General features: G+C 41.1%; 1 protein-coding gene across 1 annotated transcript in view; it reads right to left on the reverse strand.

Annotated features, from left to right (window-relative positions):
* Window positions 1–15869, reverse strand: part of plcl2 (phospholipase C like 2) — a 45107-nt gene extending 29238 nt beyond the window's left edge. The window contains exons 1-2 of the mRNA XM_085803564.1: window positions 15532–15869; window positions 14564–15061 (exon numbers count right to left, since the gene is read on the reverse strand). Of these exons, the coding sequence (XP_085659690.1) occupies window positions 14564–14815 (252 nt within the window). The 5' untranslated portion in view covers window positions 14816–15061; window positions 15532–15869. The remainder of the gene's footprint in view (window positions 1–14563; window positions 15062–15531) is intronic.
* Window positions 15870–16161: the final 292 nt, after the last annotated feature.

Here is a 16161-nt window from a genome sequence, read left to right on the forward strand (position 1 = left end):
AATCCTCGTCACCGAATGAGTGCAAAACTAAGCGCGGACGGGCCGTTGTTTAGCTCAGTTGGTAGAGCAGGCGCCCCATAGGCAGAGGCTACAGTCAGCCCTACATCGAATCCCCACTCAAGTGGCCCTTTGCTGTGTGTCATTCCCCCTCTCTCTGCCTTCCATTTCCGGTCTTTCTCTCAACTACTGTAAACTATCGATTAAAGGCGGAAAAGCCCAACAATAAAAAATATATTAAAAAAAAAAAAGCTGTAAGAGTCTTTTCATGTTTGTCCCTCTTCCGCACCAGTAAAAAGGGAGCATGGATATTTTTTCAGACAAGACTATAGTCTCAAAACTATTCGACTATTCTTTTCAATTGAACTATTTAAATATTCGATAATCATTGCCCATCCCTAATAGACAATGGACGAAGGATTACAAATCTTAATGATTATATTTCTAGTTGTGCATCTTAACTCATCACTGTTTATAGGAACTCATTTGCATAAACACACATGTGAATGATGCTCAGTATCTGTTCATCCTCTGAGTTGTAGTACTGGTAATGCCTAAACCCCATATTCTCTATAAGTTCCATTGACAATTAGAGACACATAAAACATATTAAAAATGACCACGTTGAACCATCATAAATAAATACTCAATCCCATTTCTTCATAATAGCAATTGTGATGCCAAACAATTAGCTGAGAGATCTCTGGCATAAGCAAACTACTGGAAATGTCTTTCCAAGCTGCCTCATTAAATAGCAGGGCGCGTGTTAACACCACCTGAAAGGTTCAGCGGGCACAGGAGGCTGAGATAAAAACAAATCCAATGTGTGAAAGACGGGATGGGAGAGGAACACAGAAAACGCTGAGGAGGAACAGCAAAAAACTAGAACAGAACGAGTGAGAAGGAAACCTCACTGTCGATGGATAGGAAGAGGAAATAGCGCAGGTACTGCAACCATTTTGGCACCATCAATTCAAACCCACAACAAAATGTCACACAGACACATGATGATGACGCCATCATGGCCAAGAAAAACACCACATGAGCTCCTTCACTGAAGTTACTGAATATGCACTACTCGCAAAAGTCAGGGATATTTGACAAGAACCTATAAAAAGTTGTGATATTCTATCATGAAAGCCTTTTAAGTAGAAGTATGCAAAAGCTAACAACAGTGGTGGCTATAGCAGAACAATAAATCTCAGTGTTTTAATAACTTGGATCAAAGTGTTGTTCTGGTCTCATGATGTCAACATTTGAACAACATGGAGAGAGAGTTACAAGAGAGAAAGAGAAGAGGACTGTCTACAAACTGTCATTGAACCAGAACATTTAGTGGTTCAGTGACAACTGAACCACTAAATCAGACGGTGCTTGTGATGTTTGTGGTTAATCACCTTGTTAGAGAACAGCATGTTATTCAATAAGTACTGAAACATTGAACAATTGGACATGTGCATTCAAAAGTTTAGAGAAGGTTAAATGAAGTTCACCTGTAAAGATTATAGTGCATTTTAGGTGTAAACATCCCTAACTTTTTGTGTGAGTAGTGTATATTTTTTAGCGCTACATGATATAAAAGAAAGGTAAATTTGCCATTATATGGACAGATATTCCATCGACGTGTGCTTTCAGCTGGAATAGTAATTTTTGCTTTTCTTTTTCACTTTTAAAAAATATACAAATGATCATCTTTGTTATGTCTTGTCTCAGTCTTCATGTCCTGAAAGTTTGATTTGATTTGTTCAGGGCGTCTCTGTAGCAAAACAACACTTATGTTGCTTACAAGGCCCAACAATGTTGCGTTTTTTTAACGTGTCTGCTGTTATTTGTTATTTCTTGTCCACTTGCATTGTTTTGTCTGTGTGTAGTGTCATTTTGTGTGGGGGAAGCCAAAGACAAATTTCCACTAAATTAAACCAAACGTGTGATTATTTTAAGATAAAATACAAACCAAACTGCACATTGTAATCATTATAAGCTCCAGAATTAATGTTGTACAACACAATAAACAGTCAAGGGCCTGTTGTCTGATTAAAATAGCTTGTGGAGACTTTGTTCTCAGGTGCACTGCAGTCAATTCCCACAGGAGTTTGAACCTGGTGAAGGCCCAGCTGCTGCTGTTCTGTACCATATGATATCAGTTGTTGGTCAAATGAAGTGTGAAGGGGGTGACTACCATGGGAGTAAACTTTTAAAGCTCTACTGTTTCCTGAACAAACATAAATGAGGGTAACGTGTCTATTTCTGGAACACTGCGGTTGTGACTAGAAGTTATCACTCACTAATTGCTCAACAGAAACTGACACCCAGACAGAGGCCTCAATGTGTGGTGCATTCAAGGCACATTATGCTTACTATGATATTGTTTTCATTTGTTCTATTAATCCCTTTCTGTGTTTGTTTCTTATCTTTTTTTTCACATTTGAAACAAATGCCTGATCAGAATTAAGACCATGTATGGTGAGGGGTTTTTGGTTGATGGAATGTAACGGACAAATTCACTTGGATTCTTTGGTGTTGTGCATCAGGGGTTTTTTGGTTGTTTTTTTTTTCAATCACTTGATTGTCTGACCTCCTAAAACCAAAAGCTCTGTTGCATAACGCTGCTGTGTGGATGTGCAAAAGTGACAAGAACACGCAACAAAATTAGCACAAGCAAGTTGAAAGAGACCACGAAAACTTTGAAATGTGCCGCCCATATGGTCCGGAACAGTCCCACTTCTCAGAGTGAGTATCGCTTTCCTAAAGCTCCACAGCAAGGACTTTGCTGACACTAGAAAATGTTCCCTCAAAAGTTACACTCGAATGTGCTTTCTACTGCAGTATTTCAGCTCCGAAAAAGGGAAAATATACTTTTAACCAGAGAAAAAAAAATAGCCTTGAGTGTTGTGAGTTAATTGTTCGCCACCATTTTTCTGCAAACTGTGAAGCAGTCCCAGGTCCTACATCATCAGCTGTGAGTTTTTTGTGGCTTGAGGCTTTGGGAGAAAGCTTTTCGTGTTCTCAAATATTGATTGAGCCATTAGCCACGGTTACAATAACTTCATTTATTAATTCAGTAAAATAATTAGGTACCTTTAAATTGTATTGATGCTTATAATTAAATACCTTTTCATGCCTGTTCATGGCATTGATTTGTTTTATTTGACGTTTTCACAAAAAAGTTAGTTTCAAGTTTCTGGATGATTGGTGGTTACTGATAAACTGCAGATGAAAGATAACCCCGATGGCACACAATCAGGTCAAAGGTTGGGTCTTCAGCATGCCATGTGAAGGATTTGACAGATCCGTTGAATTTCCTAATGCACACACTAAGTGAATACAGTCAGCTTAAACGAAAGTTTCACAGTGTTGGGCAATAGTGAGAATGTGCTCATCATGTATTTCCCTTGTCACAAACACGTCTCCACAGACGCAGGTTCAAGTAAATCTGTAACCGCGACCACAGCTTTTATACGACCACATGTCACTCTCACCAGTCTGCTGCTCTGTGTGATGCACAGCAATTGTAATTTCACCTGCTGTAACTCTTAACTGTTTGACATGTACCTTTAAATTGTACTGCATCCATAGATCAGCACATCTCTTTTCTTGTGAAACTCTCATGTTCAGTGTTGCTTCACATCATATTTTCTCCTGTGAGAAATTGAAAAACAACTCTATAAAAGGCAGTTTTAGGAAAAAAAAAAAAAGCTTCAGTTATACAGTAAGTAGTTTACCAGTCTTTGTTGTGACTCGCAACTCTCCCCGTTGGGCAAAGAGCAGACGGCAAAGACAGTGACAGCTTAACCTGCACTTGACCCGTGTGTGTGCAGTTTGACATCAAACACGCAGCCCGATGATGACAGCCTTCCCAGCCTGCTTCACAGCCATTGGATAAAAGCCAGATATAAGAGAAGATTTGGACATTTTTATGGCTGACGCAAATAAAATATTCAACAGGACCTTGAGAAAAATGTCAACCGGCAAGCCAAGTAAAATGCTATTTCCAGTTTTTCATTTCACTATAGCTCTCTGCCTACAATGCAGACACCCCAATGTAATCTTAACCAGGACCAGTGTGGGGTCATGAACCACTGACCCCACACTGCAAAGGCAGATTTAAAGGAGACATATTATGTCCCCTTTCCACAAATTATAATAGTTCCCAGGTGTCTTAAAGACATGTCTGTGACATGCTTTGGTCAAAATACCCCAAGGATCAAACATCACAGCTCTTTTCATCCTCTCTAAACAGCCCTGTTCATAATGGCTGGTTTCAGAGCCTGTCCCTTTAAATGCAAATTAACCACTGCTTGCCCCGCCCCTTCTACCGGTACCAGGTAGGGGTGGGGTTATGCAAATTCGAATCCTAGTTACATCACTGGAAGACAACTGAGGGAACAGCTCATAAAACCACGTGGATCTACTAGGGCTGACCCAAAAAAATCAAAGCTTCGAAGTTTTGTTCATTGCCAATGCCATGGTAATCGATCATGAAGTCTGTGATCGATTTATTTATTTTTTTCCCTTTTTGACACCGGTTCTCATCGGCAATTGTTACATTGAAATCAGTAGGCTACTTGAATCCTGGAAATCAGCCTGATAAGTTTTGGAGACATGCAGTGTTTGTTTGCCATACACTGATTATGTTCGCCATGACCCCCCCACCCCACCCCGTCAGACGTTACAATCGCACCCCCCTCACCCCCGGCCGTCGAAGTTTCAATTATGATCGATTTAATGTCCGCGAATAATCAATTATCTAAATATGGTAATTGGGACAGCCCTAATTTCTACATAGGGAGCCTGAACATTACAGATTTTTTTTTGTCAATTCTCACATTTTGGCAGCCGCAAGGCAAGACAAACACCCAAGAGCCTTCAAAAAGTGATATTTCCATAATATGTCCCCTTTAATACGATAGCACGATAGCACTGAATTCCCTGTTGCCCAAAGAGAAACCTATACTACCCTCAGACAGAGCTGAAATGATTCAACAGTATGTGTCATCTTCCCATAAAATCCCCCAAAAATGATTTCACTCATGTAAAATTTCAAGGACGCAACACAAATATGAGGATCAGAGAGTTTATAATATAATAGAAAGTTAGTAAGCATATGATTCCAGTTCAGGTTTGAGGTCAGCTTTTAAGTGTTAAGCCCGAATGTCAGAGCTTTCTAGTTCCCCCACCTCTGGGTTTAACCACTACAATAAAAGTCAACTGTGACTAATGCTACTACTATACTGTGGTGTTATCTGGGTGGAACTGCTATCAGGAGCCTTATTAGTGTGGGTGAGACTCAAACTTTCAAAACACAGAATATGAAGCAGCTGTTGCCTACCACCTTAGTCTGATGTTGAGCACCTGCTAATGAGAGTGAGAATGCCAGCATAGCACTGAAACAAGGCTAATTTGTCTCAGACAGCAAGCTTCTACATTTCCACTAGTCTTGAATTAAAAGAGGACCAGACACAGAGGTGTCAGATGAAATTGGTTACTACCGACATTTTAATTTAGGTGTAATGTTTGCAAATTAAGTTGTTTTAAACTAAATTGTGTAAGCACATTAAGTCAGACTAAAACAGCAAAAACACTATTCTCAGACTGGTTTTTAATGTAACTAGAAATGCTGATTATCCATTTATTGTCGAGCATTGCATAATGTAGCAGAACACGCCACCTCCTCTTTTCAGGCAGGTCAAACTTCAAAACATTTACACATTATTTGAGAGTCAGGTCAACACTGCAGGCTCTGAAAACGATCACATTCAGATTCTGATCAGACCTCGACTTGAGAATGATCGAGCATAATGTCATGTCACAGTGCAGACTAACGGGAGAGAGAGGCAGAGGCGAGAGGCAGAGTAAAATTAACACAGTCTATTAGCTGCCAATTTGATACGATTTTCCACAGCCAACATTGTCAATATTGCAACAGCAGCTTAACTGATTCATCCAAAGAAACCTCTTAAGGCCAGACAGTTACATAAGACTGTATGGCACAGGGAGTAACAAATACCTGGTTAATTTAATTTCAGTCAAATCAGCACAGATTTTCCCTCAAGGATACAGTTAATCTCAGAGTGTGTTAATAACACTTTTAATATCATTTTGATCAGCAGCTTCAGTCAGCCATTGATTATGTGGCTCCCACTGTGGAAGAAGGTGCCTACAGAATAGCCGTTACATGTTAACATGTAATGTTAACAAGTTGAATTTGGCAGAACATCAGTTGGGGATTTCCTCAAACAGACAGTTGGTTAGGTCAACAAGAACTAGTCTGTCAATGAGATCAAATTACAGTGAGAGAGGACTGAGTGTAAATGGTGTTAGATAAACACTAAGATGTTCTCATGGTTGACAATGATGATATGGGAAGTCAATGGAGAGTGAAGAGCTCGTCTGCAGTTGGGCAGCAACTAGCAACAACTTTCCCAATTTTTTTTTTTTTTGATGACCCAATAAAACATTTTATATAACATCAGAAACTGAAAAACACCCACCATAATTTAAGGAATAAAAGCTACTAGCACACATCTTGTTCGGTCCAAAACCTAAGGATATCCGGTGTCTTGTTATGTTGAGACAATTAAAACCGGTTTTTTTTTGCTTAAAAATGCCTCAAACTATTGACAAATTGTTGCAACACTATTTCACAGCAATTGCCACTGAAGAAGACAATATCAACACACTTACAGTATAGTGTGGATTGTGTTAATTATGCATCAGCACTTCAGAACAGCTAAGGACTGTTTAAACCCTAAACATACATTGTAGGAGTGACAGTCAGCCTTGCGGTTCCTCTCAAGAGGCTTATTAAATGTCTCTTATTGACATCTGAGTCACTGCCTTGAATCGCAATTCTAACATGTGACAGTGATGTGAAGGCATAATTATTGATGATTTAACTCTAAATGTTTAAATATGTACTCTCCTTCCTGCGCTTCATTAAAATATTAACACAACTCATCATAAGGGTGTACCACTTCTGCCATTAATGTGGCAGAGCTGTAATCACTGCCGTGTCATTTCAGCTACCCTTGAAATAACTGGGTGAGGCGAGCAGCACTTGTGTAAATCAGTGACACCTGAGCTGACGAATGAATAGGCAATGATTCAAGTAAGTGACTGAGCGCTGCTGCTGCAAGTCGCCTTGAACACATGGCGAATTTGCGACAGCAGCAGGGCCCTGTATCAAGGATGGCTGTCGAAAGACCCTAAATAAATTGCCCCATCAACTGCTGGTGGCATTGGTTTGGGCAACCGGATTGCACTCAAGCGCAAGTGCAAGCCACATTGCTCAAAGATATGTTCAGCAAGTCCCTCTCTGCTGTGAAGATGCGAGCGGATTTGTGTTAAACAACAATCTGTTCCTGGCAGATTTAGGCTGTATGACAATAGGAAAGTCAGTGGCAACACTTAAGTGGCGGTTTCTAGAATGACACAATGAATAATTCATTTGACAATGCTAGGCAGTATCAACAACGTTTGCATCACTAAGTTCTTGATGGAAAACGTTAGGCCACCCACTGCTAAAAAGGACACCGTGCAGTTGACTTTTTTCTTTTCCTTTTTTTTTCCTACTTAAGGGGGATTAATTGAACATATTCACACATTGTGAATATTATAAAGTTAGCTTTATTGCCTGAGGCTACAGTAACAGTCATTTCAGGAAAAATTGTTTTTCCCCAGTTCATTTTCCTTGCCTCAGTTCCCTTTTGCATCTAACGAAATTGGACATTAATGCCTGTACATTTACAGTGCACATTCCAGGGAAGGTAGTTACATAGACAAATGTACGACATGTTACATATACTACAGTAATTATTTATCACATTTAATCAATGCGGAATGCAACCCCTGTGATGCCATTAGCATCAACCTTAGAAACCAAAGAAAAACTTAACATACTGTATAGCAGACATACTGAGACCATATTCATAGTGACAGGATATTTTATAACTAAAACACTTTACCTAAAGGAAGGTGTGCCGTACGTATGCATATCAAAATCAGCCAATCAGCAGTGGCAACAGTGCAATACTTATAATCTTTTCTCTTTTTAACTGGATTCTCATCTGTGTCCTTCTGTAGTGTGTTTTTATAGTATTCCTTTCTCCTGGTTTTAATTGCTTATGGCTCTGTAAAGCACTTTAATGGCCCAGCATAGTGCATTCTTGTGCATTTTTATTGTATCTATATTTTGAATATGTATTCTCCATGTTTGTGCACTGATCTTTGTTATATTTTGTATATTTGAAATCACCTTGTGACTTTTGTCAACGAAAAGTGCTCTATAAATAAGTTTAGCTTCACATTCTCTACTTAAAATCCCATAGATAGAGGCCAGGAACTTCAGTGTTCTCACTGAACATCAGACAAACAAGTGATCTCACTGGCTTAGACCATGGCGTGGTAGTTTGTACCAGTTGGGCTGGTTTGAGTATTTCTGCTCATAAAAGTTTACTCAGAATGGTGCCAAAAACGGAAAAACATCCAGCCAGCAACAATTTTCTCTGCAGAACGCCCTAGTTGATGTCAGAGGTCAGAGGTTAGAGGTCAGAGGAGAATCGCCAGACTGGATCAAGCTGCCAAACAGGCTATGGTAGCTCAGATAACCAAGCGCTGCAGCTGTGGAGAACATTTGTGGGAAAAAACATTGCAGTGGATAACATGTCTAGCCTTGCTTGCTTGGCTGTAGTCGGCTCAGGTTCACTTCAGTTGAGAGTTGAAAACTGAAAACCACAGCATGATCTGATGAATCTGAATGTCTGCTGAGACAGCAGATGGTGGGGTCAGAACCTGGCATCAACAGAATGAATCCACCATGAACCCAACCTGCCTCATGTCAACAACCCAGGCTCCTGGTGCTAGTGCTGCAATAGTGTGGGAATGTTTTCAGGGAACACCTCGGGCCCCTTAATACTAGGGCTGCACACCATTAATTTAAAAAAATGTAATCAAAATTGCAATGTGACCGACTGCAATATCTTGCAATATACAGAGCTGAAATGTTATCAGATGAAGGTAAAATTTATTATAGAGTAACATTTATGTGAAATGTTAGCACCATAAGTTTGGTACACAACCTAACAAAATAAAATACAAAACAAAAAATATTCCATCTGAAAATCTCTTTAAAGGGATAGTTCAACATTTTGGCAAATTGGCCCATTGCCATAATTGCTATAGTCATAGCAGTAGGTTCGTTACCTTTAATTGTAGGTGTAAGCTATTTTCAGTACGGCGGAGCTCTGAGCAGCCAGCTGCTGCGCTCCGCCACGCTATGAGATAATGACGGAGCGATACGAAACGGAGCCGTTTTCGAGGTGAATTCATACAAAACCGCTGATGTGCGTTGCGTTCAGGGACAGTTTTTCAGCAAGCAGTCTCCGTATTTACCCTGTATTTACCTCGAAAACGGCTCCGTTTCGTATCGTTCCGTCATTATCTCATAGCGTGGTGGTTGTGCAGGTCACAACTTGTCTACAAAAGCGCTGTGGAGTTTTGGGATGTTGAATTTGATGAGTTTAATGAGGGAAACCAAGAAATTCCGTTAGCCTCCATAGCGTAGCTCTGAGCAGCCAGCTGCTGCGCTCCGCCGTACTGAAAATAGCTTACACCTACAATTAAAGGTAATGAACCTACTGCTATGACTATAGCGATTATGGCAATGGGCCAATTTGCCAAAATGTTGAACTATCCCTTTAAATAATTGTAATATTCTTTTTTTATCATGCAGCCCAATTTAATATCAATCGCTGTTGAATTGTTAGTAACCATGTACATCCCCGAATCCACAGTTTACCATCAGTTAACAGTTACTTCCAGTATGATAATTCACCATGTCGCAAAACAAACATCAACCCCCCAGTCACCAGATCTTAATCAAATACAACACCTTTGTGATGTGGTAGAAAAGCAGAATGGTACAATGTTTGTTGCTGTGTCTCTAAGCAATGCTTGTGGAATTACCGGTAGTATGGTGTTAATAATAAAGTGCTCAGTAAGAGTAAATACCAGGCATTCACGGTGAATCCACAACCTGTCACAGGTAGTATCTTAAAGATATTGGAAGTCTCTTCTAAAATGGTCAGTGTCATGTGTAAATGCAGGTCTGCAGATGTGAGAGAGCCACTGTCATCTGGCACAGAATGACAGCTTTTCTTTTTTGCTGAATCACAACAGCAGGGCCAGCTCTGTAAACACATGTGTCTGTCACTGACTGACTGACTGACTGACTGATTAAGTTGCACCATCTGTGGGCCGGCCGAGTATTGGAGTTTCCCTATTGCTCTTTCAAAATGAATTGGCACTGTTCCTATTCACTAGAAGGCATTCGTAGACAGACAGGCAAAATGAATGCTCTCTCTTTACCACCAGCGCACCAGTTCACCTTTAAAAATGTTTAAGAGATTAAATTCAAAGGGGGAATCTATTTGACTTAGTATTGTTTGGACTCGCACCGCTGCCTGCTGTTCCACCATAATTAATGCCATATTGTTTTCCCTTTAACAGGGTTATATCACAAGCTGAGATTGTTTTCTTCTCCTACAAGAGCTGTGAGATAAGTGTTATTTACAAAGCAATGGAAATATCCTCTTTATTCAAGACGATCTGAGGTGAGAAGTGAGGTGGGAAGAAAAGTGTAGCCATGGGTCATTATTTTTCCTGCCACCGGCCACCTACACACAACATGGTTACAATTTATACTGGTGAAGGCCTTGTTTAAAATGAACAAGTAAACACATCCTCTGTCACTTTAGCTATACATAGACCTTTTAGTATCACATAGTCAGAGCATAACCTAAACTTACAACACTCTGTCTGCAATATAACACTTTAACTAACTCATTTGACATATTAAAAGGCATGGAAGGTTATGATTCTACATACAAAGCTGCACACATCTTTAAATGTGAATATCAGAACAAAGGTGATAAAGAGTTGAGGTGTAGCTGTGCAGCAGTTTGTGAGGAAATGTATAATATGCTAATCATTTAATTTCCAAGAAATGAGAGAAGGACTCCACCCAAACTCTTTGACTATCAGACCTTGAGTAGGTGGCTGTCAAACGCTGGTAGTTTCATCTTTCCTGGAGAGGATGTGGTCACATGTTGTGGGCAACTCCAACTAATGTCAGTTAAAATGGTTTCCAAGGAATAACAACATCCATAAATAATTTTCTAACCACTCTTGCTGCACAACAATCTTTTCCATTGTGCGGTAATTTGTATGCTCAGCATGTCCAGAAAAAGTCTGTTACTCTTCCCAAAAGAGAGTTTCTGTGTTTCATTTGGGGGCGACATGGAGGCAGTATATTTGGCAACCTTTTTTTTTTTTTTTCTTTTACAAAAACAGCTTAAAATATACTGAGCACATGAATTTCGAGTTGGATGGTTCAGAAGAGCTTCTGTGGACATATTGCCTCTTGACACAGCACCATCATCGCAAAGTTAAGAGCAAGGGTAAGTGTAGATTTTTAAACTCGGCATTCAGCCAGCTGCTGAATTAAAAGTGCTACTGCCAGCCAGCAACAGCAGGTTTCGGTTTTTGCACGTGCAGTTTTTGGAGGAAAGGTTTCAAGATGCGAGCGTGGAGGTACAATTAGCCCGTGCCCACACCCACAACTCGAAATACGCTCAACAAGAACCCTCTACAGAAGTCACCCCGTTGTTAAGCACCAAGCATTATTGCTGTTACTATGAGAATGCGGTTGGTGTTGTTGCGACCACATCCTCCCACCACCCGAGGAGTTGTTTAACAAGAACTGAGGGCCCTGACTGACAGTGTGAAACGGGGCTGCCTTGTTAACACCGGTCCAACCCTTCACAACCGAAGTCTCAGAGCAATACTCGATCAGTCATAGCTGTCAGGGGCAAAAACAACTGCCTTCACCCAAAATATTGGCATGCAGACAAGAGCGCGGCTTGCTGAATATTTGATTTGCTTGATAGCCCTCGGATGGGAAATTACTTCACACGAGCAGAAAATGAGGGATAACATCATGTTTTCACTTTCTCCATCCAAGTCCACTTTCAACGCTGCTCACATTTTTCATATCACCTTTTAAAAAACACCAGTGAAGTCCAAATCACTTTCAAGACAGTCAATTCGGAATTGAAACTCTTACGTCATGGTTTGTTGGTGTATGAGTAGCATAAATGTAGCACATTGAATACTTTCAAGCTATCACGTATTAAGGAAATCTTTATTAAGAACTCATCTTTCTGGTAAGAGCCCACTTTTTTTATGCTAACTAAACATGACATTCATTTTAGCTCCAACATATTGGAGGTCATCTCTGCTGTGACTCACTAGATGTTTATCCATCTGTGAGCTGTGCTGCTCAGCCAACACCATAGAAATCATTTCACAACGATTCTCTATGCGTTTCATAGGCCCCCCGTCATAAAGGCTTTTTATTATATCATCTGATATAGTGGCTATTGAACTTGGGTCAGTGAGCATTTCAGAATGATTTCTTGTCTGAGTGGATACCCTGGCACTGGACCACCACATGGAAACCTCTGGACCGGTTCAGTAAACTGGACAGGAACAGCCATGTGGCGTTTTTTAAATTAACATGTTTATATAAAAAGGGGGGATTCCTCTAAAACCTCTGCAACAACAAGTTTTGACTTGAACGTCTTCCAAAGAAAACTAGTTTTGATCAAGTAATCTGCATGTTTCAACAGTGCCTATCGCTCACAGGACATCCCACTGAAAAACAAATCCCACTCCAATGGCACGGAACCAAGACAGATCCTTGTACAGCGAGACACTACTTGGAACTTTACAAGGCAGAAGCGTCAATAATATCCCCATCGATCTCCAGGTAGAGGCCACGTCAAAGTTCAACACCCACTATGTGCCAAGAGTGCGTTGACTGCAAAACCTGCCAGTGAGAAGAGACTGTGCACAGGGAAACCTCACTGAGCTATCACGTAATAGAGCTAATCATGGCTTTGATTTTTGCACATGATAATGAAGGATTAAGCCACCAAATTTGCTCACATGAGACGGTGTCATTTAAAAATTGCCTCTCAACAAAGTCCTTACATCAGCTCAGGCTTTACAAAAAAGTCTAGCTGGCTCTAGAGGGAATTAAATCCCTGACTCTGACTACTGATTTACTGACCTCTAAAAGCCAAATGTAAACATCAACACAGGAGGAATACATTTATGACATCTCTTCCTGAAACCATTAGTGGCCCATGCTATGATAAATGCTCTGTAGGCGTAGAGTACAGTTAATATTAACAATGATGACATTGTAAAGAATAATGATCCTTTTGTTCACTATAGCCAAGCAACCGCTCCTTTAGCATCTACAGACTAGTTCCTTTACAGTCTTATGACTGACATTGTTATGACAACTACAGCAGCTGAGCCAAGACCTAAATTACAAAGTTGCTGACATTAGCTACAGAAAACGTCTTGGACGCTTACAACATACAGTGAAATGTTACATTGCGATTGAGTGTCATCGCCTTCTATTGGTGTGCCCCTTAAGAAATATGTCCCACGCCCATGGCAGGATATGAGCAGACTTCAGTTCACAGCTTCAGTGTGAAAGTGATAATCATAATGGTTCTGTCAGCCAAAGAGTTTAGAGACATTAATCTGTTTGAGGTGTGTTTGTTTTGTATACAGCTCATCCCTCTGAAACACAGAGAGCATCCAAGGATCGCAGCATCCGAGGCAGGGCAACACCTCAGTGTTTAGTTGAGGGATTTTCTCTGACTTCAAGGACACTGGTGTTTCTATTACTCTCCACTACATTCATATTCAACTGGCAGTGTACAACACCATAACAATGTTGAAGCAAACTCTCATTAGTCTGTGCATACATGAGGTCAACACAAAAAACATTTAGTGGCCACTGCATCCCATCTAATTACCAGTAACCATTATCTGCTGCTGTGCTGAACAGACTTCATGAGCAGTCTTAATTTGACCACTTCTAAACCTACGTAACATTATAACACTGTATTAGTGCAATATATATTAGACTACATACATACATACATACATACATCATTGGTATAATGAGCATTATGTACTTTCAACCACATGCTCTTCATGTAAGAGTTTTGTTTGTTATTTTTCTGACAATAGTGTCCTGCTTCTTTGTTTGCTGCTTTGTCATCTGCTTTTGTAACACTTTATTTCACCCCTCTGGAAACACAGATCATCTTATCCTATCCCGCCTCTACAGGCACACACATCACTGCCACACTGTTGAGATTCAAGAATAAGGCGAAGCTCTGCTGTTCAAATTCTATGCATAATATTCAGACCCAAGTACAGGATGTGCTTCTGGAGATCCTTTTTTTTTTTTTTTTTTTTTAATGGCCTGCAATGTGAATATCACCTACTTCACTGGAAACGTGATGCACACTTGTGTTACAGGCAAGGTGACTGAAAATGATGCACTCAAACGAGACTAATAAAAAAAAAAACGAGAGCAGGGCTTCGCATTGTAACTTCCAACACTGTGTATCATTGTGGGTATGCAGGGGAGCTCGCATGAATGAATGGATTTAACACGGAGACTTTAACTTAGAGGGCTTACCTTGATAATGCTGCTCCTGCGTGGTATTTCGTTTTTGCCATCCACTCCGACAGAGGTGTTGGCGGTTTCCACCCCGGCTTGGCTGCCAGGTGCGACGACGGATCCCGAGCCGACCATGTTTTCCGATATCCCACAGTCTCCATTCAAGACCGACACTTCGCAATGCGTCTTGCCAGCTGCCTCGTCGCTGGGCACGGCCGTATCCTCAAGACTCAATGGAGGAAGGCTGCTGTCCTTCCCAAACTCCGCCATAGGCACTTCGAGCACACACACACTCACACACACTACGCGCACACGCACGCACGCACACACACACACACACACACGGGCTTGGCAAAGCTGCTGGGTAGCACAGTCGTATGTTTCAGCTTTACTCCAATTTTCTGACTGGCCTATTGCCTCGTTGTTACATTTGCCCGAAATTCTGCCATATCATCTCTGGGTGCAGATATGTGTCAGGTTCCTACAGGCGGAGGGGCTCGCTCCGTGCATTGTGCTCTGTGAAGACAAACCACGACCATTAGCATAATTAGGCAACGTTACAATACGTTACAGCGGCTGTAACGTTTTCAAACAACACAGTCCTCACAGACACACACACCGCTACGAGAAGGAGAAGGCGTGAAGCACAAGTGTTCACTACTCACATTTCGCCTGCACCGAAAGCGGATGTTAACTTACAATCAGTGAACGCTGTCAGTATGCAGCTTGATAAGACACGCTTCCCCTGTATGTGTACCTAGATGTTTTCATATATATATCGTCTTCATTAAGTTTTTTGTCCAGCTCATTTCCAGCCCACAGACTGCCCCGCCGTGTCCCGTGTTTACAGTAGTGATAACCCACCCTCCTCAGCACAGCGGTGGTCGGTAATGTTCAGTTACCTGCATTTAACATTTAACAAAGCGCGTTAAGTTGGTCAGTCGGTTCTGGGCTACGTGTGACCGCTGGTGCCTTCACGTACCTACCTTCAGAGCTGTCGTCTCTCGCCATGTGAAGGATGGGTTTGCTTTTTAAGTTGCTGCTGCTGCTGCTGCTGGCTGAAGGGAGCCAGACCACTGTTTGGTGTCTGAGCCGAGCTGAGCTGTGCTGAGCTGAGCCGAGCTAGCTAGCTAGCTAGCCCCCACTTGCAGGCTAGCAATGTGAAGTTAGTTTTCACAACCAGCTCAGAAGTCCCAGTCAGTCTGTCGCTGAGCTGGTTACCAAACAAAGGGAGGACTTTCCCTTTACCAGCCTCTCAGCCTCGACGGGATATTGGTCATATCCCGTTCTTAAGTTTTAGAATAAATATAAATATTTCTTTTTTTTTTTTTTTTTTTAAAGGGTGTCTGCCTCGTCAAATCTTCCTGAAAGCACAATCACACAGAGAAGTCGTCTCCCAGGAACTGACTGTCTGTGTTGTGAACGCGCTACAACCTCAACAGGCTGTGCTGTCACTCAAACCTAATTATGTTTTTTTTTTTCACCGGCACCAGGAAACGCCTCCTTTTAGGTTTCTAGCCTACAGCACAAACAGACCTGAACGCTACAGTTCACTGTTCAGTCAGGGCACCTTTTACATTAACTCATGTGTTTTTATCTTGACATAGCCTAACTAA

The sequence above is a fragment of the Trachurus japonicus genome, chromosome 16, assembly GCF_045865225.1.
Source record: "Trachurus japonicus isolate A0001 chromosome 16, Traja_1.0".
NCBI classification, from domain to species: Eukaryota; Metazoa; Chordata; class Actinopteri; order Carangiformes; family Carangidae; genus Trachurus; species Trachurus japonicus.